Source organism: Trichechus manatus, unplaced genomic scaffold (genome assembly GCF_000243295.1).
Source record: "Trichechus manatus latirostris isolate Lorelei unplaced genomic scaffold, TriManLat1.0 scaffold00082, whole genome shotgun sequence".
NCBI lineage: Eukaryota > Metazoa > Chordata > Mammalia > Sirenia > Trichechidae > Trichechus > Trichechus manatus.
The window spans coordinates 11,717,850-11,740,264 of record NW_004444018.1 but is presented as its reverse complement, the minus strand read 5'-3'; the positions used below and the strand labels follow the sequence as shown (position 1 = coordinate 11,740,264).

Genomic DNA, 22,415 nt, shown 5'->3' with positions numbered 1-22,415 from the left:
GTGAGCTGAGGGGGAGGGGTGTGAAGGGGGCAGCAATTAAAAAACAGCAGGGAATAAGAGGCAGTTAAATGTAATTAGGTTCTGAATCCTGAGTTTGTTTTAAGCATGTTGTGACTTTAAATGAAAAACAAAAAGTAAAAAGATTGCTGGTTTTCAAGCTCTCTTTGATTTATGTGTTTTAGGTGTCTGATTCCCACAGATACTATTTACACAGACGTATTTATAACAAAAGTTAACTGTCAGACCGTTTTGTACCTTCGAGCTGTCACACAGTTTCTAGTTGGACAGAAGAGTTTGAAAAGCCCGTTGGTTTGTTACAAGGTTTTATTTACATCTATCGCTTTCTCAAAGCTGTTTTAAAATAACTACCTTATGTTATAACCTGCAAGGAGCTCTGGTGGCATCGTAGTTAAAGTGCTCCACTGTTAACCGAAAGGTTGGTGGTGTGAACCCACCAGCTTCTCCGCAAGAGAAAGATGTGGCAGTCGGTTCCCATGGGGCAGTTCTACACTGTACTGTAGGGCCGTTACGGGCTTGGTTTTGTGTTATAACTAGGGCTACTGTTTTGACTCCAGGGCAGCCCCTTCATGCCACATTCTAACTAAATGGGTCCCTTGGCAGTTTGTAATGTGGGCGGCCCTGGTTATAACATTCACTCTGTCAAGTATTATTGAATGTTGGGTTAGCACAAGAAATTAAAATTGTAAATCAGTAGCCAGTGGATCAAATAAGCCTTCCATAACATCTCAAGTTTTATGTGATTTTTTTTATAATTTCAGAGGCAAAAGGAGCTCAAGTTTATTTTCTTTTGTAATGAAACATGATGACTTTCTGAGAATTTTGACAGAAATTTTACCTTTAAATGAGAGGATTAATTAGTATATGAATTCAGAGACTAATTAGTATGCCTTTTTCCTGTATAAGGCAATGGGGTATGGGAACTTAATTTTTTTTATTTGAGTCCAGTGACTGTGAGGTAGTTCTCACAAGCCCCGAAGTACCTCAGTCAGGTCTCAGCTCAGGCAGGTACTGGACAAAGGTAAAAATCTAGAGGCAGGAGGGACAGCGTGTGTAAATGGCACCTTCCAGCTGAACCCCGGGGAACTGCTAATGTAGACACTTCTCATCCTAGGGCTCCTTCTCCCCACCCTCCCACCTTTCCAAAAAAGAAAAGAAAAACTGAGGGGCTTGGAAGTGGTCTACTGTGACCATTCCCATCAGTGTATAGCAGTTTCATTGTTATTTCTTGGTATGGCTTGTATCAGATTTTGCAGCTAAAGTCCAATTACCTAGTATTATAGGTCAAAGATTCCTTTTTCCGCCACACTATAATTAGCTTTATTCAAGGGTCAAAAGCTTCTGATTTTCAATTTCAGCATTTTTTATTTGTGACTGATTTTGAATGTTATTGCATATATGAAACATTTATGTAATTTTGTCTTAAATTTAGTTCTGTCTACCTCCAATAGGAGCTCCTTATGAAATTCAAAGGAAAATAGGCATTGCCTGTGAACTACATTTTACAGTATCATTCTGTTACAAATAGCTGTAGTCCAGATATCACGAAATATATTGAGTACTTCTGAATTCAAAGAAATGAAATTCATCATTGATTTGGTTTTAGAATTAGAGCTTAAATAATTACATTTTATAAAATTAGATTTTTTTTTTTGGTTGGTGTTCTGCCTTTCCTGTTTTATAGTCATATTTCAGTATTTTAAATTTTCAAAGTTGGATTTATAAGGTCACCCCTTTTGAACCAAGAATACCTTGTTGGCCAAGAATTCTTATTTATTTATTTAGGCCAAGAATTCTTGCTACAGACTGTTTAGCTCAGTGGTCAGATAGCAAGAACACTTCTCAGAGGCTACCAGCTCTCAGCTCATCCTTGTCTTAGAAAACAGAGGTTCTGCTTATTTCACTTAGTATGATTTGCCTTCCACAACTCACAGTGGGGCTAGAGGATAGAACAGAGAAGTTACTTTTTTTTTTTTTTTTAATGGAAAGAATTATTTTTTCCCTCAAAATTTTGAATTTTATTGTTAATGTCTCGGCTGTCTTTAATATAGGGAATGTTAATCTCTTAATTCAAGACTAACTTTTCAAAACAATTTAAAAGTGAGGATATTTATAAAGCCTGGGATTGTTTGGGAAAAACTTAGCACATGGTTTCTTTCCTCTTCATTATTCTTTGTTTAGAGAACATTGGGCTGTACATTGTATTTCAAGCCAAAATTTCTGAATCATATACCCATGAGTGATGTTGATCTAATTAGTAGGATTACTCAGAAGGTATGATTATTTAGTAATTGATGGATAGGATGATTGATTGAATGAAAATACAAAATCAAATTTTATTAAAATAAATATTATAACTAATTTTCCAGATAATGGAAGTTTTATAATATACAGCGCACTTCCTTTGAAACTATCCAATGAAAAGTCACCTAAATGTAATAATACTTTTCTTGGTTGCTTCATGATATTATTATGAAATTGGATCTGAAATTGTTTCCTTATTTGTATCTTTATTCTTAAAAGCTTTCCTTTGGATTTTAGGCAATGCAGTATGGCTTCCTTAATTTCAACTCATTTAACCTTGATGAATATGAATACTATGAAGTAAGTTTTCATGGATACTGTTTTTAACTCTTTTAGTTATCTATTTTACTTATAGAAGTAGTACCTTTTGTTTAAAAAAAATAAAATACTTTAAATGTATAAAGTAAAAAGTCAAGTTTTTACTCCCTTCGCCCCATCTCTCTGTTCCCAGTTCTTAGTGGGGATTTCTGTAGTTTGAGATATGTCTTAGTTATCTAGTGCTGCTATAACAAATACCACAAGTGGATGGTTTTAACAAAGAGAAATTTATTTTTTCACAGTTTAGGAGGCTAGAAGTCCAAATTCAGGGTGTCAGCTCTAGGGGAAGACTTTCTCTCTCTGTCTGTTGAAGGAAGGTCCTTGTCATCAATCTTCCCTGGTCCAGGAGCTTCTCAGCGCAGGGACCCTGGGTCCAAAGGACATGCTATTCTCCTGGCTCTTGTTTCTTGGTGGTATGAGGTCCCCCTCTCTGCTTGCTTCTCTCTTTCATATCTCAAAAGAAATTGCCTTAATATACAACCTAATCTTGTAGATTGAGTCCTGCCTCATTAACATAACTGCATTTAGTCTTGCCCCATTAACATCATAGAGGTAGGATTTCCAACACATAGTAAAATCACATCAGATGACAAAATGATGGACAGTCACACAGTAGTAGGAATCATGGACTACTCAAGTTGACACACATTTTTGGGGGACACAGTTCAGTCCATAACAGTGTATCTTTCCAGAGTGAATCAGTGTGCGCCTATGTAGTTTTCGTAACATTTAGTTTAAATGCTTTTTAGTATTGATGACTTTTTTTAATACAATGGTTAGATGAGATAATGTTTTAAACCTTTAGCATCAGGTCTGACAAAAGCTGGCTTAGTAAATAATCAGCATACATCTAATTATCTCTGGAAAATATTTCAGTTTTTATCATAATCTTTTGTTTATATTAGGTCAGGACATTGGTTGCAAGTCAAAGAGACTCTTAAAAAATGGCTTAAATTTAAAAAAGGGAAAATTTATTGGCTTACATAAATGAAAAGCCCAGGAAGCAGGTGTGACTTCAAGCATGACAGGATTCAGGTGCTCAAACACTCATCAGAAATTGGACTGGGCTAGCTTCGTTTTCAGGTCAGCTCTCTCCAGAAGTGACAAAGATGTCCACCAGCAATATTTAACAATTTGACAAACTCATCTCCAGCAGTGGACCTAGGAATGCCTCTCATTGACCTGGCTTAGATCACATGCCTGTCCCTGTACCAGTCTGGAACCAATCTGTACCAATACTCTGGCCAGACCTAGTTTTCTGGCCATCCTGGAAGCTGGGGTCCTGAGGTCAACTCTGCCAAACCATATAGACTAAAAAGAGGTGAAAGAGATTCCAGGCAGGCAAAACCGCAAGTATCTTCTACATTTAAAAATTTATTTTTTCTCCAAAAAATAGATTAATTTAATTGTACTATACTTACACCCCTCCAAATAATTAAATAACGAGTTAGATGCTATGATAAGGGTCTTTTTTAGCCAAGAATACTTGTAGTTCACTACATTCTCTTTAAGAAGCAATCTATTCTGTTGTAGTTATCTTGAGCCAGATGTTCTCTCTAATAGTGGAGGGGTAATCCCAGGGACAGCACTTCCTATAGCAGTATCTTGAATCTTCAGATAACTGTTCTTCCACAGTCAATTTCTAAAGTAACTGCTGTCTTAAACTAAGTTTAAGTGAACTATTTTGTTGCTGAGTTGGTGTAATAGTTATGAGCAATTGTTATTGTGGTGTACTAAAGATGTGAGGTCATATTATATGGTTCATTAGGACCAAACAAACCCTATCTTCAGTCCTCTGTAATACCAGTCTATTTCTGAAGTACAGTATGTATTTAACTGCCATCTTAAACTACTATTAACACTTTTGTGTGTGTGCTTGCCATTATTAAATTAAACATTTAAAATAAAATGTACTTTCTCTTTTTAGGTAAGCAAAACTACTAAAAACAAGTTTGTGTTTCTTCAGTATAGCACAATGATGCCTTTATTATGTCTTATTAAGGAGTAATATGGGCATTATTTCGCTCCTCTCATTACTGTAGAGATTAGGGGAGGGTGGCATGGTCTGTGTGCATGTGCATGCATGTATACACACACAGATGTCCTTTACCTTCAGTGAAACTTCACTGAGACACAGGCAACTGTTTAGGCCAGAAACCATAAACTGGTAGCCCACAGACCAGTTTTGTTTAATCTGTTCAGTGTATTTAGAAGCTTTGAATTAATATACTTCATTGATTCCATGATGCCCATTTTTTTCACATTTTACTTCTCTGAATTCAAGATACATCTTACAATCTATGATGTCTGCATTTTGATGAAATCTGATGGTTGCCAACATCCTGATCACAGGTTTCTCATTTAAAAATCTCTAGGTTTCTGGTTTTACTTTAAAATCAGAACATCTGGCAACACTTGTCCTCATTCCTTTTTGGACCTTTTAGCATGGAACATGGACCAACTAATTCCCCACAGTTGATAATTATGTCAAGTAAACTGATTTTGGATACCTGCCTGGCCCCTGTTCAAGCAACTCTTGGTTTATTTCTTACTCATTCTCACATACACATACACACACTCCACTTGCATAACTAATTTATCTTGTTTTTACTACTAGCTCTCTCCTTTTCCACTATCAAGGGTCTCCTACTTTTTGGCTTAAAAGTCTTTGTGAATTCATTGCATTATGAGATATATTTTTATTGTTAAATTTGAACTGTATTTATGTTATAATTGCACCAGTATCTCAATCCAAAGGACTTAATAACAGGAAGTAACATGTTTTAAACTTCAATTTATATTGTTGCTTTTTAATAGACATACTGTGATCTCAGTGTACTTGTAATTTTGAATTTCTTGGTATGCTTTGTGAGCATTTTTGATTGGCTTACTTATTAAATAGGTAGCAAAGTGATGGACAGATGTCTCTATTGGAAAGTAAGTGAGTAAATATTGAGAAGCCAGGAATCTAAATAGTGTTTCCTCTTCTGTGCAAGGAGTTAAGATTACTCATATTGGAAACCAGTTAATCATACAGGAAGATAGAGAAGTTCCCAGGTCCCTCACACTAGAAAAATCTATTTTAGTTGGTAGCAACTATAATGAGAATTTATTTAAATAAAATAACCAAAGTGCTTAGCATGGCAGCAGTCAGCTCTGTTTTCCAAAGGCTGACTACCTTAGCAAAGAAACACCGCTATAAGAAGGACCAAGGGAAGTCTGTTCCCTAGAAATTCTCATAGCAAGCTAGATTTTAGTTTATTGTCTCATGGTCATTTGTAAACAGCTTTTGTACTAAAGTAAATGGATGTAAGTCCTGCAGAGACTCAGTATTGGTTGGGGCGGGGAAAAGGAGATGAAATCTAAACATGAATTGTGCCGGTCTTCCCTTTGCAGAAAGCAGAAAATGGAGATTTAAATTGGATAATACCAGACCGATTCATTGCCTTCTGTGGACCTCATACAAGAACCAGACTTGAAAGTGGTATGACAAAACATGGAAATGTGGTACCAGTATGTTTCTGCCATTGAAAGTGTCCATTCCCTGCTTTCATTTGAAAGAGAACAAAGAGTTAAATTAAGCTTTAAGTCTTCATAATTTAAGTATACTTGGTCATTTGAGTACATCATTTTGTCTTGTTTTTAACTTTTTTTAATTCTGTTTTTTATTCTTAAAATCAAATTGGTATTCAATCCCCAGTCTAGATGCCGTTTCCACCCAATTACAGCTGAAACTTTTATCCGTTGTTTTCTTTCTTCATTTTACAAGATCTGGTGCATTTCTTTACATAGGTTACCACCAACATTCTCCCGAAGCTTATATTCCATATTTTAAGAATCACAGTGTTACTACCATTATTCGCCTGAATAAAAGGATGTATGATGCCAAACGCTTTACAGATGCTGGTTTCGATCACCATGATCTTTTTTTTGCGGATGGCAGCACCCCTACTGATGCTATTGTCAAAGAATTTCTGGATATTTGTGAAAATGCTGAGGGGGCCATTGCGGTGCATTGTAAAGGTACGTGTTTGGAATTGGTTCACAAATGGTATATGTGTATGTATATATGTATGGAAACACACCATACTTATTTAAATTATATGTCAGGACATATGAAGCTGCCTCTGTTTTAAAAACCCTAATTTCTTATGAAAAGAATAGTAATTTGAATAGTATTCATAGGCAACCCTACAAAGGCTTATTACATTGAAATGCATCCATTTATTCATCAGGTATCTTGTGTGTGCCTACAATATGGTAGGTTTTAGGGTGCATCAATAAGCAGAAAAGACTCCAAGTCCTTGTGTTTGTGGAGTTTGCAGCCTCTCTCAGGTTGCTCTGTTTACGGCAGCCAGAACAGTGCCTGACACTTAATGATGTTTGATGAATGAATGAAGGACTGTGTAAAATTATATTGTATGAATGTACCAGAATATATTTTGTCTTCCAACTCTTGTTAAGAAGAATCCAACATAGGTTATTTCATTATTGTTTATTAGAATAAGCAGTGACCTCCTGATTTACAGCTGACCTTCCAAATGCTGTCTTATTCATGACACAGTCCTATTCTGAAATATCCCAAATTAAAAACTTAGTTCTAAAGTGTCCAGTTGGCCTCTGTCATTTTACATTTTCTGTGGTTTCAAAATTATTTTATGTAATTTCTTGAGAAAAAAGAAAAGTATTGTGATTTTCTGTGTTCAGAGATTGCTTTGTACTTTGTGCTGTAGTTGGTGGTTTGTAATGATAATAATCTCTGATCTCTTTCCTCAAGGAATTTATGCAGATGGATGATAAATCTTACAATAAAAGTGTGAATGGAGTACTTTGGAACCTTGGTTCAGGAGTGATAAGTTGTACCTGAACAATCAGAATAGGTTTTACTGAAGTCTGTGGCTTTTTAGATAAACATTGAAGGAGTGTGATTTCAGTAAGCAGAGGATAGAGAAGAACATTCTAGGCTGAGGCAGTGAGGGATTAGGGTTTATTAGAAGTGAGTGGTTGCAGAAGGATTGCACTGGCGTGGATGTCCCTGATAACTGTATGAAGGCAGTTCTGAAGGGTAAAGGAATTTAGAATAGACAGGTGGTTCTCAGCCAGGGCGCTTTTGTCTCCCAGGGGACATTTGGCAATATCTGGAGACATTTTGGTCACAACCAGGTGGTGGGGTGCTACTTGCATCTAGTAGTTAGAGGCCACGGATGCTGCTAAACGTCCTACAATGTGCAGCCCCTGCAACAAAGAATAATCCAGCCAAAAATGTTGATAGTGCCACTGTTGAGAAACCCTGCAACAGACTGATGACCTGTTAAAAACATGAAAAGGATTTGACATGATTAAATCTTTGTTTTGGGAAGAAAACTAATGACAGTGAAGATTGAATTGTGGAGTGAAAAGTGAAAGGCATTAGGAAATAGTGATAATAGTTTATATGAGAAGAAAAGAGGACAGCAGCAATAAAGTAAAAAAAGTCCATGTAAAAGAGTTTATGAAAGTAGAGTTGAAAAGACTGTTGGATAAAAGAGTAAGTGTAAGATTTCAAGCCTGCATTTCTGGAAAGATGATGATACCATTAACAGAAAACCCAGGGCAGAAAACACTGCACTCTTTCAGAATCGTTGTCAGACCAGTTATTCTCAATCTTGGCTAAGTCACTTGGGGGATTTAAAAAAATCTCTGTGCCCAGGCTGTACCCCATACCAATTAAATCAGAATTCTGGAGGTGGGACCAGTGTTTTTTAAAACTCCCAGGTAATTCCAGTGCATAACCAAGCTTGAGAGACACTGTTGAGGGAAGCAGAGTCATGTGAAGCCTTTAAAAAAAATTCTTCCTGCCTGACAAAATTCTGTAGTACCTGAAACCAGCTCCCATTGATTTGTTTCTTAGCTGGCCTTGGGCGAACTGGCACTCTGATCGCCTGCTACATCATGAAGCATTACAGGATGTCAGCAGCTGAGACCATTGCTTGGATCAGAATCTGTCGACCTGGCTCAGTGATTGGACCACAGCAACAGTTTTTGGTGATGTAAGTAGACAGAGAGCTTTTGTAATTCCTCAGGGAACAGGTGGGTCTGGAAGTTGAATGGGATGAGAAATAGAAGTAGAATTTACTTCTGATGGGAAGTAAAATTTTTCTTAGTCTCCAGTAACAAGAGATAGTCTGGAAGCGGAAAGTTATTTACGTGTTTGTTTCTGAAAAGCTGTATTTTGATGTTATTTAAATGCTCTAGGAAAGAAGCAAGCCTCTGGCTGGAAGGTGACTATTTTCGTCAAAAGTTAAGAGGTCAAGAGAATGGAAAACACAGAGCAGCCATCTCAAAACTCCTCTTGAGTGTTGATGACATTTCAATAAATGGGGTCAAGAATCAGGACAAGCAAGAACCTGAACCGGTAATCGAACCATCCCCATCACGCTGTTGTAATTGCTTTAAATGCTGTTAAGAACCTTTTAGGGCATGGAAAAAATTGTAGGTAAAAAAAATAAAGCACATTTTTAGGGATTATTGTCACATATTCTTTTTTATATATATAGCCCTTTTTAGGAATATTTACTCCAAATTGTTAAAACAGGGTTGTGTGTCTATAAAACTAAAATGTTTTTTACTTACTAGGCACGGGTGGAAAGAAGAGGTATGTGAAGTAAGCTATTTAGGTGGACCTAGTTACACCCTACCCCAGCTTTTATTCCATTTCTTGGCAGCTCATTTAGGGAACCAATAGCTCTCAGATGGAGCACCCAGGGTTTAAGGGTTAGCAGTCCTAAATTAAGTGATGGTCAAGTGGATTGGGAAATTTTAAAAAGAATGTTTTCAAAATTGAAAACCCATTATGCCCCTTCAGTGTCAGTAGGCTGTGTAATGAGAGAGTGCTGTTGGGTTCTGTGTCTGTGAAAGTCAACTTTTAGATTTCTGGAAAGGTGACTTGTAGCTTTATTTTGAAAGGAGAAAACCATTTTAGGGTTCAGCAGAAACTTGAAGTGTATGTATATGTGGCTGTATATTTGGATAAAAGCTGCTATGCTTTACTGCATTAATAGGTGCAACTAAAATCATTAGCTCAGTATTTTTTTACTTACACAGTACAGTGATGACGACGAAATCAACGGAGTGACACAAGGTGACAGACTTCGGGCCCTGAAAAGCAGAAGACAATCAAAAGCAAACACTATTCCCCTCACGTGAGTCTGGTTTCCTTTGTGTGGTTGATGTTGTTTAATTTGTATATGAGGTCCTTCATGAGCTTTTTTCCTATACATTTTTCTCCATGGTAGCATACACATTATGCCACTTTGAAACAATTATCAGTGTTATTTAAAATCCAGGGGTACTTGCCTAAGAAGCTCTTGGCCATCCTTTGTTTATCTTCATTCTCTGTTACAACCTCATAAGCCTTTATAGATAGAAAAACAATATCGGGGATGCTTCTTCTCCACGGATAATCTATACATGTCACTCTCAAGAGAATGACAGTAAACATGAACCTCAGAATGACAGGTTTATCCATAGTTATCAAAATTTAAATTTCTTTAAATTCACTACCATAATTCAGATCATTTATTTTGTTATGATAGAATTTAGTCAGTTGTGACATGGTGTCTTAGTGGGTTATATTCTTTTGGAGGAACAATGAACTGAACTAAACACTATTTTTGTAGTATATTTTTGTTTGGGGAATTATTTTCAAATTATATAAGGAGGTTTAGCATGGGAATAGGAAATTTTATAGTTACTGAGTGTATATGTTCACTTGCACTTGCTTGTGTATGTATGCACATTAGTTTGGATTCAACCTCATGGAACATCAAGGATTGTTAGAAAAATAAGAAAACATGGATTATTATACTTCTTTTTGGGCTGTTCTCTAGTAGATGCTCCCACCTGTGCTGTTAGACTCCTTCCTAGGAACCTCTTTTTTCATTGTGAGGCACCAAATTTCTTTTCTTTTTCTTTTTTTGGTGATAGAGATGGAAAGTCATTGTATTCAGTAAACATGTTTTAATATGGTAAGGATCTAGTGGTATAATAAATGTTCATGGCAGAGGAGAATCAACGTTCTTTTTCATTAAGAATCCTTCCCTAGAATCTGCTTATGATCTGAAGTTCTAAAGTAGAATTATACATAAGGCACATGTCATCTGTCATGGGTGATTGCCCTGGAAAGTTCTTAAAATACCCAAAGAAGAGAATGAGAGTTTCCCAATATAAAGGGCCATATGAATGTAAGGCATCAGTAATGATTACATGCATTTATGAAGTGTTCCCTTTGCAGCTTAGTGATGCTTCAGTCAACAAGGATGCTTGAAGAATGACGCGTTTTGTATAATCTCATTTATTTAACTCCAGACTCCCTTTTGTTTTTAAAGTCTTAATGGTTCTTTTTGATCAGAAACATTATAGGGCTTCCAGATGATCATTCTGAAAATAATTTTAGACATTGATGGAGGAAATAGGTAGTACTCTAAAGCAGTGCTTCTCATGCTCCAGTGTACATTTGAGTTACCAGGGAAGCTTGTTAAAATGCAGATTATGATTCAGTGGTCCTGGAGTGTGTCCTAAGAATGTGCATTTTTAACAAGCTTCAAGTATCACTAATGCTGCTGGTCCAGGGACCACACTTTGAATTGCAACACCCTAGAAAATTGATGCTTGCTTTTGTAGGCTGTTTTCAGTTGTGTCCAGGGTTTTTAAGAATCTGTATCATCAGTTTATCTCTCAATAATTTGTTGCCTGCTGTCCAGAAGCCAAGTTGGGAATCAGGGTGAGAATTCTACTTAGTGAAAAGTTCTTGTTAGATAGGGCTTATAGGAAATTTCCTCTAGCCTTTCTCTGAGTCTGCTACTTTTGTGGATATGTTTTCCAAGGAGTTCAGGTCACTTTATACTTTTCTCTAGAAAAGTTGAGACTTTTCTTTTTGATAGCAGATAGGTTTGTAGTAATGTAAAAGAAAACAAATGACAAAAATTTAAATGTTATTGGAAGCAGAAGGTGACACTTAGATGCTATTCCATTCACTCAGGTATGTGAGGATCCTTAGGGTAAAAGTTGAATGCAGTCAGTAATGGCTGAATGAAAGCCAGGTCTTTTTAATGACTGCTCTTTATTTGGGTCCTGATGCTTCTCAGGCCCACCTTGGTCTGTGCTATGATTTGTTCAGTTATCTAGTTGACACCCCACCTTACCCATAAAAGGAACAAGGAATATTGGCCTCGTGCTCTGCAGCTCTCTTGATGTAAGTTAAAGCCAACTAAAAGGTAAAAGTTAAAAAAAAAAAAAAGAGGTAGCTCAGGATCCCCTTTTATTGCAAATTTTAATTGTAATCCTAAAACCAATAGCCCTAAAACTATCCCTCCCCCTCCATACACATCCACGTAGACCTTTACATGTAGGTAGGGGCCCAATTAATACTCACAGGCCATACTTTTAAAGAAAAAAGCAAAATGCTAAAGTTTTTCTAAGCCCTTCATTATGTGGAAAGACTCGGGGGGATTTTAGATTAGTCACAGCAAATTTCGCTTCCTTCTCCTTAACAACATTTTGCTTATTCCCTCTTTTACTATTGTAACCGTCTCTTGTTTGCTCTTATTTGTAGCTCTTTTGGCCCCAGAAGAGAGGTCAGTTGTAGATTTCCTTTCCCTACCAAGTCTTTGTTGTTATTTTAGAAATAAAAGCCTGCCCTGAGAGAGAGAGTGTTCAATACCAGCCTGGGTGGAGAAATCTAAATTCAATTCCTGCCTCCCAGTTTTGACTCATCTGTCGCTATAGACAAGTTATTTTTGCTTCTCTGTTGGTAGTCAGCCATATGAAAATACTTGCAAGAAGAAAAATTAGTGAGAAATATATAAGTACTGGTAATTCTTAAGAGAAAATAATAGTGCAAAAACTATCATTCCAGTTACTGGTTTCTCTTTTATAAGCAGTCAGCATTGGGGAAATTGTATAGTAGTTGTTTTCTCAGAGCGCCTGTGTGATCCTGACTACCATGAAGACAGTAAATCACATAGCACCGGGAGGGTGATCTAATCTTCGAGACGTGATGGCAAGTGTCTTGTCTGGGCTAGAATTGATTTGGTAGATTTCATTACTTCAGCCGTGCTGCCTGTCTTTCTGCATGTTGATCATTTTTGCTAGGTTTGTTAGAATTAAATTAAATGATACATGAAGAGTAGAGTTGCATCCTAATTGGGAATAAGGTGAAAATATAATCAGCCTCGAAAATTCATTAAATATCCCGAAGAAATGGGTGTGTGTTTCAGCATTGGAAAATAATTCTTGTGCCATGAGCTTGACGAGGGAACAAACAAAAATCTGTAACACAGACATCTGGGCATTCCGACCATTCTACCTTTAAGATAACTATTAAATGAGTTACTGCAAATGAAGGCTGGGATGGGTAGAGAGTTCTACAGTGTTCCTAGTTTCCTAGGACATTAATTCCATTTTAAAAATAATATTCAGTCCCTGTAATCTTAATACAAATTAGTAGATTTGTTTTTGGTAGGACAATGAAATAAAAGGAGAAAATAAATGAAATATAGGGTGAGGTTAGGTTTGGATTTCAAGTCTACCCTTTAATGTAATTCCTTTCCACCATATAGGGTATCTGTCCAAGCTTTCAATGATGACAATGACAAGGACAATGATAAAAATGGTATAGCAAGCCAAATTAGTCATTTCCAACTTGATCAGCCCAATACTTTGCACAACACAAGTGCTCAATAGAGCCTTTTGTGTTTTTGTCACAGATATGTACGGGTGGCCATTTGGAAGTGTAGTAGCTGGAAGGAGTTACCAGCCTTCCAAATATGAGGATTCTAACTCAGGCCAGTGGATTAAGAAGCATTAAGCTAAAAGCCAACCAGTATGTTCGTTTATAATTGTGCCTCCTGTGACGGCGTTATCAATCCAGAGTTTCATCTTTGTTTTTGCTTTTTCTCTGTGGTGTAGTTTAGTTTTCTCTGTGTGCACATCTTGTACCTTTTGAAGAATATCAATTAGGTAACTATGACTTTTATTTCAGTATCATAAAGTTAAATTAACATGAGCAGTTATTCAGCTAGAGTTTGGATCTGACCTTTACTTACTAAAGGTCAGACCAGTTCAAACTGAAGACCACTTTTTTTTCCAACATAAAATAGCAAAACTCCATCCTTGTTTCCTGCCCGTTTGCATCCCATTTGCTGTTCTGAGCCTTTAAGGTATCTAACATTCACATGTGGCTTATTTATTTATTATTTTATTATTATTATTATTTTGGCTTCCCAGTTTGAACGTCTGTTCTTTCCCCTCATCCCTTTCCAGATGTTCCCTAGCTGTGACCTCTGCACTATGTAGTGTTGTCATCTGGTGGATTGTTTGTGACTACATTCTTCCCATCCTGCTATTCTGTCTGGATGGTTTCAGAACACAGTAGCCCTCAGGACCTTTGAGAAATAGCTGCTGTGTAAGTGTCCCATTCCATTTCTTTACTATTGCTCGCTTCTGGTGTCCAGCGTGTTTCTCATGATGCATGTTTTTCTCCTTATCAGCTCTCCTTGCTTTGTTGGTTTGTCTTTTTCAAAAGTTCTGTTTCTGAATCTTTTCAACTGATAGAATGGTGGTGGGAGAGAGGGAGGGCTCAGTGTTCCTTCCATAGAAGGGATGTTAAAAACAACACAGTTTATTGTTTTTAAGTTGCACTTACTCTTACAGATAAATATTTGAAATAGTAATTTGTAAATGAAGACACTGAAATTTCTCTATTGAAAATATTTAGTTAATTTGGGTAGTTTTCTTTCTATCAATTGGTTCTACAACTTCCCTTTAGTTTTCTACATCTTGAGTATGTCCTCCACAGTCTAGAAAAAATAATTTCCCCACTGATTTTTTGCCTTTAGTAATGATTTGATTTTTTTGTAACCACGAAGCCCCATGAACATTTCATCCTCTATTTAACCTCTGGTTCCACCATCATGCACATCTCTCTCTCACAGCAGGCAGCTGGGATAGTCAGTGTGCTTCTTACCCCCTCCCTCTCTTCCCTTTTCCCAAAAATAACCAAAAATGCCTTTACTAGGTTAATGTAGGCAGAATTTGTATTCTCTTGAGATCTTCATCCTTGAAATGAATACCTTAGCACTGGAGATACTTCTTTTCTGCACAAGAAAGTAGCAAGCAGCTTTCCTGCAGAACATTCTAGTAAAGACCAAGAGCGAAGAAAGGAGGGTGTATCCTGTGAAACCTAGGTTTTACCACTGGCCTCTGATTCTCAGCCAGCCTGTAATTTCTCTGAAACTTCTTCTCTAGCTCATATTTCAAGAATTTCTTTATTTGTCCCAAATTGGACTTGGAAGTTATAAAAGAACATAAAAATTTCCTTCTAGGATCTCTTCCAAAGTCAAATTCCATTGCAACCAACCCTGTGGTTTCATTGAGCATCTTAAATGGCTAGAAAAGATTTAAAAATCAAGCAGACTCCACTCTTCAAAATTAAAGAAAACTTGCTTAACATGGTCTTTTTCTTGAATCTCTTATTTAATGCAAGCATATGCAGATATGCTGTATTTCTGATATAGATGATCCTTTTGTTTTTTTCTTCGCTTCTCTTAGCTTAGATTTCCACATATTCTGACTTGAGAGATCACAAACTGCATAGACTTATTTTTCTCCCAACTATTCCAAGAGGTGGGAAGGAGCCCTGGTGGTGCAGTGGTTAAGGCGCTCGGCTGCTAACTGAAAAGTCAGTGGTTAGAACATCAGCCGCTCTGCAGGAGAAAGATGTGGCAGTCTGCTTCCATAAAGATTACAGCCTTTGAAACCCTGTGGGGCAGTTCTACTCTGTCCTATAGAGGCCCTATGAGTTGGACTCCACTCGACGGCAGTGGGTTTATTCCAAGAGGTAAAGGTGGATGGTACAGAGTTCTGTATGGGTGGAGTTGATGCTGGTAACACTTAGGCACTTTGTGGTTGTATTCTTTTTCCCAGGGTAAGTTTAAAAATGATCTCTATCAGGTGGCTCTTTTCTCTTTAATATCCTATGTAAGCTGTAACCTTGTTTGTTGTTATGAATGATGTTTGCCATTGCATTTCAAGACCTAAAGCAGAGTATCCAACTTAACTACCTAATTAATTTGGAGTTTGGGGAAGCAAAAAGCTGTCTACAGTAACAGTGGAATAAACAAGTATAATCCTTGTAGTTTTCTTCCATCCTCTCCTCCATTGCTCTCTTTCAAAAGGACTTTATTTTGCAAGACGATCACTCTCATGCACTATTCTCACTCACCTCTATTGGCAAATGACATAGTGTTGCCTGATAGGCTGTTACTATTGAAAAGCACCTGTTATCTGGCATGCCTGGACAGTTAGATCATAATACTTCAAATTGCTCTGTCTGACTCACTTAGGTAGTGGGAAAGGGGCCTCTGGAAGTTGCAAGGCCCTTGGTCCATCGTTTTGAAAGCCCTTTTTGTATCAGTGGTAGACAACCAGTGTAAATAGTATGTAGTTGCACTGTTGGTATCTTTTCTTAGAAATTAGATGTTCATGTTCAGAGCATTTTGTAGCCTTTATAGGCAAGAGACTTGGCCTTTTAGTTTTTTGCTTTGCTGTTTGCTTCAGGTTTCAGATATCACTGTCCAAGACCTGAGGCTCAAAAGATACTGCAGAGAAGAAAGTGAACTGCAGAATAGGCAAAAAATAAGTAGGACTGAGGATTTTGTCAGGGAACAATAGAAAGGAGAAAATTCATGATGACATAATGCTGAATATTGCTCTGAAAAAGCTGTGTGGTTGGGCTGGTTTGGAAGGTGAAAGGTAGTACCCACGTATGCTTATGGTATAGTGAATACTTTACGAGATTGTTAAATATTTGCCAGATTATCCCACTTTATCATGTGCTACTTGTAGGGTATCATGAGATATCTAAGTATAGTTGCTTCCCTCCCCCTGACCCCCCTTTATTGATGCATAGCTTACAGACGTAGTAACTGCTGTTTTGTTAATACAAATAAATAACCAATGACTGGAATCCTAACTGGTATAATTAATTCACTCTAAACTTTTATCATTTTCTTAGTTTCAAAGTTCCACATTATTTGCTATCAATATTATTACTCTAGTATTTCGCATTGATTTTTTGCATTAATTTTATAGAGAAATAAATTCTTTTTAAAAGAAGTTTCCTATCAGCCTCAACTTTGGTTTAACAGTAATTTCTTGTTGTTTTGAATAGTGTTTAAACATTTTGATAATGGTTAATTTGAGAAATCAGGTCTCAAATTTCCTGAGCAGGCAATGTATTGGCTCTTGTTTTTTCACATATTAATAATGATTTTACATTGTGGTAGCACAGTGGTTAAGAGCTCAGCTGCAAACTGAAAGGTTGGCAGTTCAAACTTACCCGGCAGCTCCATGGGAGAAAGAGCTGCTGATCTGCTCCCATAAAGATTACAGCCTAGGAGACCCTAGGTGCAGGTCTACTCCATCACATGGGGTCGCTTTGAGTCGAAAATTGACTCAACGGCACCTGACAACAAAAAAGTTGTCTGTACGTTAGCCACAAGTAGCCTCATATTTTTTGAAAAGTAGGTACAGTATTTCAGAAAAAGCCAACAGGAGTCTCAACTTCTCCATTTGTGAGAATGGAGAGAAAAACCATGAGCCTTGCTGAGCGGGTGGGTGGGATTCTGGAGAGCGGTGGCGCACCTGGCTGAGGCTTCAGAAATAGCAGTTTGTTTTTGTTGTTTTGTTATTCTTTTTGCTAAATCCTAGATTCAAATTCTTAAGAGACCACTAAATATTTCCCCCTCACTTTATATAATCAGGAAGATTTTTTTAAAATAAATCCTTGTTTTAAGGGGTGGAATTTACAAACCAGGGCATTGGTCTTTGATCCTACAACAGTGTCTGCATAGACTTTTTCTGTCTTGTTGGAACATTTGGCATTGGGATGATAAAACTTAATGAGAAATCTTGATTCAAGCATGGGCTAATTTATTCTGCGATAGTTTCCCTCAGTGAGACTGCTAGCTGGTTTCAAAAATTTGATAGAGTATTTCATGGTATTTGATCCAAGAACTTGTTTTGCATCTCCACTTAGTTCAGAACATATCTTCCTTCTGGTTACTTCCTTCCTGTTTGGAAAAGCTACAGATTAAATTATGTGATTTTTCTGCTGAGCTCTGCTAAGGCTCTGGCAGGATCAGGGCTTTTTTTCCCCCTTTCAGACTATTTTTTTAAATTAAATTTTAGATCAGGGAAAGCTCCCACCTCCTGCCCCCCCACCCCCCACCACTGACCCCCACCTTTTTAAAACAAAATCATACCTGGATAAGGAGTCCTTGGATGATGTGAAGGGGTTAACACTCTCAGCTGCTAACCGAAAGGTTGACAGTTTAGTCCACCCAGAGGTGGCTTGGAAAAAAGGCATGGCAAAAAATTTTTTTTTTAAATTAGCCATTGGAAACCATATGGAACACAGTTCTACTCTGACACATGTGGGATTACCAAGAGTCGGAGTTGACTCAACAGCAGCTAGTTTGGTTTTCTTTTACATAAATAAAGCAAAATAGCTGGGGTAGCAGCCCCTCATTCACACTGCCCCCCTTAGTCCTCTTCCTCTTTCTTCCCCAAACACTTTAAAACAACTGGCATAGACAAGCTCCAGACTTATGTTCCTGGTGTAGCAAAACCCATTTCTTTTTTTTTAGTGATGAAATGTTAGCATTTTACCAAAAGTTGAAAATGCTGTGGTTTGGTAATACTAAGATTGTAATGCTAATCTGTACTGCATTTTAAGGACCTGGTTTAGATTATTAACATGGTGATAAATAAAGCAGAGAGGTAGGAGTGCTAGTTAATTGTAATGGCTGCTTTTTACTCTTATGAACTAGTTTCTTGTAAGTTGTAATTGGCTATCCCAGCTTTGTGCTTAGATCTGACAGGAGGAAGTTTTTTAAGTCAATGTTTTTCTCTTTTCACATAAATAAAAGTTGAGTATATATAAATGTGGGTGTATTCATTTCAGTTTTCCACTGGTTATCTCTAGTAGAGAAGAATTGCATATAAAATCATTGATGCTTTCTGTTGTTTTTCCTACGATGATTTAATGGGGAAAAAAAAACCCTACTTACGAACTATTCTAATGGATTTTATCTGAGTGTCCTTTCTGATTTATGAGTTTGCTTCCTGAGCTCCTGCAGACATCAGTTCCTTAAGATTTTTTTAGTTTAATTAAGGCAGCTTTCACAGAATTTAAACGGTTTCACTTTTATTTTAATGGTTTACTTGAAGATTTAGTAAGTAATTGATGTAACATCCAGGAAAAGTTCAAATTTTATTTGAACATATTTCTGAATGTCATACAGTTATTGACTTAGTGTTTATCGCCCATACTTTCATCTCTAAAGAGTGAACATTATCTTGTGTAGCTATTTAGTAACTTTATATTCATGTTTTTTATAATTTTGGGTATTTTAATGATTTCTTGTTTTCATGACTCAAAATCTGAGAATTTACTTTTACTGCTGGGCACAAAGATTTGTTTTACTGATTGATTTCTATGGCATGGGAATTCCTTAAAATGCCAGGTCATTTGTTTTCCAAAAGCAAAGTACTGTGGTTATCTTTGTGTAACCTTCATAGGGAAATGAGATGCATTCTAAACAGCTTTGATGTAAAAATGTTTCAGTTTTTTGTTTTTTTGTTTTTTTGTTTTTTTGGTTTTTTTTTTTGGCAAATGTTGTTTAAGGAAAGTCCTGTCAATTCTCAATAAAAATAATTTGCACTAAAGTGCAAAAATGCCTTCCTCTCTCAGGTATATGAAAACTGTTTCAGTGAACATAATCTTATTTTTTTCCAACTATTTCCAGAGTAATTCTTCAGTCCAGTGTTCAGAGCTGTAAAACATCTGAACCTAACATTTCTGGCAGTGCAGGCATTACTAAAAGAACCACCAGATCTGCTTCAAGAAAAAGCAGTTTTAAAAGGTGAGAAAAGAATTCTACTCTTCTGAAAAGTTCCAAGCATTGGTTTTCCCGCTTCATCTTTTGAACCCTACTTCTGGAGATAGAATGAAGATAGGAGGAAATAGAGTTCCTGTGATGGGAAATTAATCAAATGTGTTTTACTTGTTCATCAGCTAAAAAATCTGAATCTGTAATGTAGGTGTTTTGTTTTATTTTTTTCAGAGGTAATTCTCAAATCTGGAAGCATGGGAAAGTTGAGAATGTTGTACTACAAGTTCTTAAATTAACAATTTCCAAAGCTCTCTGTCAGGATTTGGAGGAAATCTTGCTATCTTTATAGCAGATACAGCAGAATTGTTGGAGAATTTGCTGCAAATAAGTATGACAGTGGAAATATGATAACCCCAGTGAATTTTGGGATTCTTCTTTACTTAATGACTGTTTGTCCTATTGGCCACAGTCCACACACAAGAGTGCTAATTCTTTTAGCCCAGCGTCCTTCACTTCCTTCAAGAAGTTTTCTTTGACAAGAAAACAGACCATGGTGTACGACGCAGTTAGTCACTATTGTCTTTAGATATTTATCATGAACTGAAGGCAGTCATTTCATTTCTAAGGTATTCTAAACACAGATCCCTTCTGAGGTAAGAGTAGATCATCCACTTACTGTTATCTCAAGAGTGAAAGATGGGTAACCTTTTTATATTTTGTGTGATCTTTACCTGCTTTTGGCAACTTTTGGAGTCCTGTGTCTTGGTAAAAGGTATCTCCTATAGTAGTGACTACAAGAGGCTTGAGGATAATTAGAACCAGAACTTTAAAATGTTGTCTTCTTTCCTTTTAACTTCCCTGCCCACATATCTTGGAGGCTTTGGGCCCACAGTATGTTATTTTCAGTGTTGAATGTGTTTCTAGTGCAGTCCCACGAGTAGGCCACACAGTTGGAGTCCTGAGAAGACTCACTGACAAACTTGATATTGCTGAGTCTTTTGTGTTTTTTGATGAATTGGTTGTTTAGTTCTGTCATTTCTCCTCTTTTTTTTTGCTAATTCTTTTACACAATTATACTACATATTTATAGTCACTTGAGAATGTGATAGTGCCCCAGTACCATAAGTATTGGAGAATTGGGCACTGACTCATGATTGTAGGATTTAAAATTTTTCATTAGAAATGTATCAAACAGAGGTGGGGCCAAGATGGCGGAGTAGTCAGACGTTTCCAGTAGACCCTCTTACAACAAAGACCCAAAGAAACAAGTGATTTGATTATATATGGCAATCTGGGGGCCCTGAACATCAAAGAGAGAGTTGAGGAACCGGACTGAGTGGCAGGGGGAGGGAGAGACGGTTCGGAAGCAGCGAGGAGTTGCCAGACGTGACCTGGCAAGAGCCTGAGCCCTTCAGGCCTGAGCAGCTTATGGGTGAGCGGTGAGGCAGGCAAGCAGCGGTGCTCAGGAGGCGCGTTTTTCACGCCAGGAGAGACCCAGTGCCAGAAAGTTTACACGGCCACCCAGAACCAGTGAGAAGCAGCCTCATCAGCGAAAGATAAATAATTGCATATGGCTTACTGCACGGATCAAAAACACCCTTCTTAGGGAAAATCCTCTCTCCAATTTACCTCCCCACTCCCTGCTCTGCACTGGGTCCTGGACTGGCTTCAGCGATTGCTGAGTACGCTGGGCCAGAAGTAGGATCTGTCACACAGCCAGAGCCATTCTCCTTGCCTTGGAGAGTGAACAAATTAACAAAGGAAAAAATAAACTGCTGGCTCCCCTAAGCCAGGAACCCAGGGTAGGCACAGTTCCTTTGCCTACGCACAGGCATAAGGGATCCGCGGAATTTGAGTGCCTTTCCCCCTGCATAGACTTGTGTGGGCCCATTTGAACAGCGTAGGACCTCATTAACGCAGTACAACAGGGTATATACCAGAACTCTAACTTCATCTGTTTCAGCTGTGAAGTAGAAGGTTCTTGACATTTGACACTGCTCTGCCCATTAAGCAGGGTCTTCACAAACCCACATCAGGGGCCTGAGGACTGGTGGCTCCACCCACGCCACTTAGCCACCTGTGATAAGGGCCCATGAATCAGAGGTGACCTCCAGTCCTTACAGCCAACAGCATTAGGTGCTCATAGACTGGCTGCAAAACCCACACACATACACGCTCTAGGGAACAGGGACACGCCTTCCTCACGGACATTTGGGGGCAGCCGTCAGCCCCCTGCCTTGCTCAGAGTGTGTGCCCCTCCTGCAGCCAGATGCCTGTGCCTACACCAATCACCCATGCGTGTCTAGGACTGTAAGTGAAGAGCCTATACCACACACTTGGTGGCTATAAAGCTGGGTACCTGAGCTGAATCCATACAGGAGGAATGGGCAGACTCCTGAGCTCACATACCTAGTAACAGATCTAACCACCTGGTGGCAGGACATTAGAGCTTCAAAGGTGCCAGTAACCAAACTAGCTCATACGAGCAGCCTATTTGGGCATATCAAAATGAAGCAAGAAGCTAGGACACAGTAATTAAGCAAACATAAAATAAATAAATAACTTATTGATGGCTCGGAGACAACAGTCAATATCAAATCACATAAAGAGGCAATCCATGATGGCTTCAGCAAGCTCCCAAAATAAAGAATCTAGAAACTTTCCAGAGGAGGAAAATTTCTTGCAATTACCGGAGACAGAATACAAAACATTAATATACAGAAATCTTCAAGAAATTAGGAAGGAAATTAAGCAAAACACAGAACACGCAATAGAGGAAATTAAAAAGATTAGAGAAGAGCATAACGACAGATTTAACAGGCTGCAAGAATCCATAGAGAG

General features: G+C 37.7%; 1 protein-coding gene across 4 annotated transcripts in view; it reads left to right on the top strand.

The window, feature by feature from the left end:
- CDC14B (cell division cycle 14B) overlaps window positions 1-22,415 on the top strand; it is a 109,727-nt gene that overhangs the window by 75,411 nt on the left and 11,901 nt on the right. For 2 of the 4 annotated variants that reach the window (XM_023735841.1, XM_023735840.1), the window contains exons 7-12: window positions 2,560-2,622; window positions 6,037-6,124; window positions 6,433-6,663; window positions 8,531-8,669; window positions 8,875-9,034; window positions 9,724-9,821. In XM_023735841.1, coding sequence (XP_023591609.1) covers window positions 2,560-2,622; window positions 6,037-6,124; window positions 6,433-6,663; window positions 8,531-8,669; window positions 8,875-9,034; window positions 9,724-9,821 — 779 coding nt within the window. Of the gene's footprint in view, window positions 1-2,559; window positions 2,623-6,036; window positions 6,125-6,432; window positions 6,664-8,530; window positions 8,670-8,874; window positions 9,035-9,723; window positions 9,822-19,487; window positions 19,605-19,805; window positions 20,775-22,415 lie in introns of those variants that run through there. The other 2 variants (XM_023735838.1, XM_023735839.1) reach the window with 2 other exon arrangements.